This window comes from Platichthys flesus, chromosome 8, assembly GCF_949316205.1.
Source record: "Platichthys flesus chromosome 8, fPlaFle2.1, whole genome shotgun sequence".
Classification (NCBI taxonomy): domain Eukaryota; kingdom Metazoa; phylum Chordata; class Actinopteri; order Pleuronectiformes; family Pleuronectidae; genus Platichthys; species Platichthys flesus.
In genome coordinates, this window is record NC_084952.1 from 27236985 (window position 1) to 27242984 (window position 6000).

The 6000-nt window shown below is 43.0% G+C and overlaps 1 protein-coding gene across 1 annotated transcript in view; it reads left to right on the top strand.

Annotated features, from left to right (window-relative positions):
* Positions 1 to 4546, top strand: part of enpp6 (ectonucleotide pyrophosphatase/phosphodiesterase 6) — an 83286-nt gene extending 78740 nt beyond the window's left edge. Inside the window, exons 6-8 of the mRNA XM_062393418.1 lie at positions 3464 to 3601; positions 3912 to 4035; positions 4189 to 4546. Of these exons, the coding sequence (XP_062249402.1) occupies positions 3464 to 3601; positions 3912 to 4035; positions 4189 to 4424 (498 nt within the window). The 3' untranslated portion in view covers positions 4425 to 4546. The remainder of the gene's footprint in view (positions 1 to 3463; positions 3602 to 3911; positions 4036 to 4188) is intronic.
* Positions 4547 to 6000: the final 1454 nt, after the last annotated feature.

Sequence of the window (6000 nt, forward strand, 5' to 3'; positions counted from 1 at the left end):
CAAGCAAAAAAAGAGTGGTTGGACGAATATGTACAATATGGATTCACGTGTATAAGGGAACGTGATGGGAGTCAGCGTCCTCAATTCATGATTTGCATCGCCAAGTTGAGCAATTCTAGTCTAGCACCGGCAAAACTAAAGGAAAACTTCCTAAAGCTGCATGGAGATGGGAAATACAAGAACACAACGCACGCTGAATTCAAGGTGAAGAGAGCCAGATTCGATGAAAAAGGCAAATCTGCCTGTTCTTGGCTTTATACCCATCGACAAACCGATCCTCACAGCATCGTACGATGTTGCGTACCTAATCGCAAAGCAGGGCAAACCAGACACCATTGGTGAAACACTCGTTAAACCAGCTGCGTTGAAGATGGCGAATATTATGCTGGGAAAAGCTGCTGAGGATAAGTTATCTGAAATTCTTCTTTTAAATGACACTATCAGATCTGATTTCAAGCCCAGCTAAATTCAGCCTCCAAATCGACGAGACCACCGACGTTTCCAATCTAAGCCAGCTTGTTGTATTTGTGTGCTTTATGAAAGACGACGTGAAAAAAGGAAGATTTTTTTTTTTGTAAGCCTCTTACAACAACAACAAAGGCAGTCGATATGAAGAAACTCGCGGATGTCTTCTTCAGAGACAACAATATTTTTGTGGAATATGGTTTCCGCAGTTTGTTCGGACGGAGCTCCATCCATGCTGGGACAACACTCTGGTTTATAAGCGCTGGTGAAATACGATGCACCACACATCATTGATACACACTGTGTTCCAAAACTGGCAGAAGTATTAACATTGTAGTTTAATGGGAACTACATGCAAAATAGTGCTATGAAGCACTGCATCTTCAAAGATGATACTTAGCAAACTTTCTCCTGCTGGACAACTGTGTAAGTAAGATCGAAGACGTGTCTGGAATTGGAGACTTTTCTTTACCTGGGGAGCTGAAACAAGCAATTGCCATGCACTTAGATTAGCTTGCAAAGGCTCTCAACGGATACTTTCCCACAAGAGAGTCATATCCAGCATGGGTGAGTCAGCCGTTCATGTTTAGTGCTGCGACAGCAGATGTCAACGACGAATACCTCGACGAAATCATTGAACTTCAGCAGAGCCAGCTTCAACATCAACTCTTCAGAACAACAACGCTCTCAACGTTTTGGTGTCACCAAATTGTACAATACCCTCTTATAGCTAAGAAAGCCCTTGAGATACTCACATAGTTTTTTACAACGTATATTTGCCAGCAATCCTTTTCGAGGATGGTAGACATGAAAACTGAGGAAAGGAACAGACTTTGTTGCGAAAATGATATGACAGTGGCACAGCATTTCTGAACTTGTACTGAAAGGCAACAGCAAAATTCACATTGATTTGCAGTTAAATTCATTGAGTTACCTTAAAGAGCTGTTAGTACCTTATCCACCCACTAGAGCACTAGAGAATTCAGGTTTACTTGTCTTCCCCAAAGTCCCTAAAAGTAGAGTAGGAGCCAGAGCTTTCAGCCATCAAGCCCCTCTCCTGTGTAATAATCTCTCGCTTTCAGTTCGGGAAGCAGAAACCATCTGTATGTTAAAGAGTACGCTTAAACCCTTCCTTTTTGATAAAGCTTATCAAGGCTTGTCTTAGACCTGCTCTTAGTGATGCTGCTATAAGTCTATAAGGTTGAAAACATCTACTGGCAGTATGCATTAATTAAAGCGGCAAAACGTAACTTATCCTATTTTCTAAAATAGGAAGGCATAGAGGTATGTCTGATCTACTGAGTGGGCCACATGGCATAGTACTGCCATACAAACCAGTAGTCAGATTTACCTTGAGCCTCAGCCCCCCCAAGTTGGCCTGTATCATTAATTACAAGGCAAAAACACCTGATGACGCTAAGGTGCAAAGGGAATTTATGACACATGACACACGGAGCTTCTCTTTCCAGCTTCTCCTTCCTCTTCTCCATCCTTATCACATCAGTAATTCATATCACATCAATAAATGTTTCTGACCCTTGTTCCCCTCCCCCGGAGTCCCTGTGCTTTATCGCCTGCAGATCAAGGGCCGCAGCTGTGGCCACATCATCATGGATTACGAAATTGTGGATCGCGTATCAGAGGTCGCAATGGTGGATCCAGTATGGTGGATTCTATATCTTGCGGGCTGATCGTAATAATAATGGCGGATCCTTTATCGCGTTGGCATCAGATAATGGTGGTGGACCACAACCGAGGTGGCAGCTGATGATGGATCCTAATCAGTGTTGCCACAGTTACTTTGAAAAAGTAACTTAGTTACTTTACAGATTACCTGATTTTAAAAGTAACTAAGTTAGATTATGAGTAACTTTATTAGTTACATTCAGCAGCAGCTGACAACAACCCCGCCGCCTCAACATAAAACTGACAACCGGATTTGTCAACACTCACTTTAATAGAAACCGCCCAAAGGGGCCCCCCGTGCGAACGGAGGGTTCCCCCAGCGTGCGAACGGAGGGTTCCCCCAGCGTGCGCTGTAGCTGAGATGATCTGCTAGAAGGGCCGTCAGGCGTCAAGAGTCGCTGCCGCCGACCACCGTACCCGGTCCCCTCCAACCGGTACCCGCCTTCCGCACAGCAGAAGGACACTGCCCACGGACCAAGAGAAAGAAAGCCCCCACACCAGCGATACCGTGAGGTGGCGCGGACGAAGACCTCCCCCCCCCAAAAAAACGTTGAGGCGTGCCACACACCGAGCCTCCGGCGGCGTGGAGAGGAGGGCGAAGGGGCGACTGCTCCCCCATTGGCGGCACATGCCCAGCGGTTTAACCACAACTACCAAAATAGTGACTTGGACAAGTAACTTTAATCTGATTACTGGTTTGGAAATAGTAACGCGTTAGATTACTCGTTACTGAAAAAAAAAATCCACAATCTGACGCGTTACCGGCATCAATGATCCTAATTGTCGGCAGTGGACAATGACTGTGGACTATAGTGGCATCCGATCTTGATGGTGGATCATAATATTGCTAGCTGCTGACTATAGACTATGATTGCAGCAGGACTGCTTGACATACTGTATAGTATTTCTCCTCAGATAGCTGTAGGATACTAGTTGGCTTTCAAGTATCTGACCTTCAGTTATCCTTCAAAATGTTTACCCTCATCAATGCTGCTAAAACCTTTATCCTGATGATGTTCTCCTCTACACATGACATCTATTGCACTTTTATCCGTCCTGGGGGAGGGATCCCTCATATGTGGCTCTCTCTGAATCTCGGTGAAAGCACTGATGAAGCTTGCAGGGTTCCGTACCTCCTATAAGGTTAAGAACCAGTTAGTTATAGCATCTTATCAATGTTCTAGTCATGCAAGTGTCAAGACGAAAGGACTGATTTATATAAGAGAATTGGGTTTACTTTGTGTCACCAGCAACCTCATTTTCAAAGTGCTAGATTCTAATGAACAATGTTGGTGCGTTTGTTTTATGTCAGGTGTATGCTGCACTTTCTCGGGTCCCCAACATGCATGTCTATGCAAGACAGGAGATCCCTGAACGTTTTAATTACAAAGGAGGAAAGTTTGTTCCACCCCTGACGCTGGTGGCTGAGCCTGGCTGGTTTATCATTGAGGTAACCAGAAATATTTAACTTGTACCACCACTTTATATAGGTCAGAGTCTACTGCTCTTTAACTACAGATTCTCTCTCTCTCTCTCTCTCTCTCTCTCTCTCTCTCTCTCTCTCTCTCTCTCTCTCTCTCTCTCTCTCTCTCTCTCTCTCTCTCTCTCTCTCTCTCTCTCTCTCTCTCTCTCTCTCTCTCTCTCTCTCTCTCTCTCTCTCTCTCTCTCTCTCTCTCTCTCTCTCTCTCTCTCTCTCTCTCTCTCTCTCTCTCTCTCTCTCTCTCTCTCTCTCTCTCTCTCTCTCGTGTGTGTGTCTACAGAACAATAACAAACTTCCATACTGGAAAAACAACTCAGGGGAGCCGTCAGCTTGGCAAAATGGTTGGCATGGTTACGACAACGAGTTGCGTGATATGAGTGGCGTTTTCTTGGCAACAGGACCTGGTAAAAAGACACATCAAACTATCCTTCTGCACCATACAGTTCTCCTGTTATCTACTGTGTAACAGAAAACACACTGTCTATATCTTATCTCTCTTAATATTGTTCAGTCTATTACTTTGAGATATATTTTTGATTTATTTTAATTTCCTCTAGATTTCAAGCGTAATGTTCAGGCAGCTCCAATTCGAGCAGTGGACATCTACAATGTGATGTGCTGGACATTGGGAGTGGAGCCTTTACCCAATAATGGGTCCTGGTCTCGTGTAGAGAACCTTCTGAATGGCTCTAATGGTCCACCCCAGCCCAGTGCCCTCTGGATATGCTGTATGGGTTTGATACTGCTGGCATTGTGCGGTGACGACAGTTATCAGTTCCACAGTTATATCTGACGATTTTGAACATTAAACCATGTACAGGGGAAAACTTCTGAAATGTAAAGAAATGATTTGATGCTGTATTCCTCATATTTTGCTCTCCTTCTCAAGAGCTAATAAATGTTTAAGGCACAACATACCGGTTGGTTTATTTGAAAAAATGTAACCAATTAATTTGCCTGTTCAATTCCCCTCTCTTATTTGTATTGATAAGCATTCATTGTCATAACACGTACAGTTATGGATACAACATGTCAAAAGGACTCTCACTCTATTTTACATACATCTTTTGTCAATTTAGCCCACATAGTTATTTCAATGACAACTACTTTGAAATAATATCATATATATATACATAATAATGTATAATAATTATATACATCATAGCTGACACATTCAAACAGCATTTCAGGTTGTATTATGTCACTTATATAGTGACCGTTTGATAGTATACAAAGAAACTGTAAACATGAGCAGACTGGGAATTGTAGGTTTCTCTTTACTTTTTAAGTGTTGACCTTCTTTGTAAAGTGTCTTGAAAATGAAAAATGTATATTATGATTTGGCGCAATACAAATACAATTGAATTGAACTTCAGAACAGCTGCATCAATCAAATTATATTTGTGTAGCCCATATTCACAAATCTGAAATTGTCTCATAGGGCTTTAACAAAGTGTGACATCCTCTGCCCTTAACCCTCAAAAAGAATAAGTCAAAAAATTAAAACTTTAAGATTAAGATGCATTTATTACTCCCAAACACATGCACAGACATGCAAAGGCACACTCATGTAGGTAGGGAAATTTAACCTCTGCTCTTGACCCATCTGGTTCAGGACACACAGAGCAGTGAGCAGCCATGTACAGCGCTCGGGGAGCAGATGTTGGGGGAGTAAGGTGCCTTGCTCAGGGGCACTAGACAGGGTAGGGAGATTCTTGGATTTTTGGACAGATCAATCCAGGTTCGTCTTTTGTTGTCTCTCTGTGGAGTCGAACCAGAGACCTTCTCTGCCCATAGTCCAAGTTTATGCCACTAGACCAGCGCCTTAACAGGGTAAGAAGAACATAGAAACCTCAGAGAGAGCCACAAGTGAGGGATCCCTCTCCCAGGACGGGCAGAAGTGCAATAGATGCCAAGTGTAATGGGGAACATCAGAAAGATAAGGGTATTTACAGCATTGATTAGAATAAACAGTTTGTAGCATAATGGAAGGTAAATTAATTGATGGATTATAGTCAGTAATGGTAGAATATCATAGTCAATAGTTGGCAGCCACCACAATGAGGAGCCACCATCACGATCAGCAAGCACGAAACAGAACCCGCCATTATTATCACAATCTGCCAGCACGATACACAATCCGCCTATATGATCACGATCAGCCATGAAGATAAAGGATCTGCCATTACGTACACGATCTTTGATCCACCATCATGATCCATGATGTGGCTACGGCCCTGGATCTGCAGACGATAAGGCAAAGGGACTCCGAGGAAGAAGTCAAGTCGGTAACATGTATGGATGAAATATTAATTTCTATGATGTGATAAGGATGGAGAAGACTATATATATCATATATAGTATTTTCC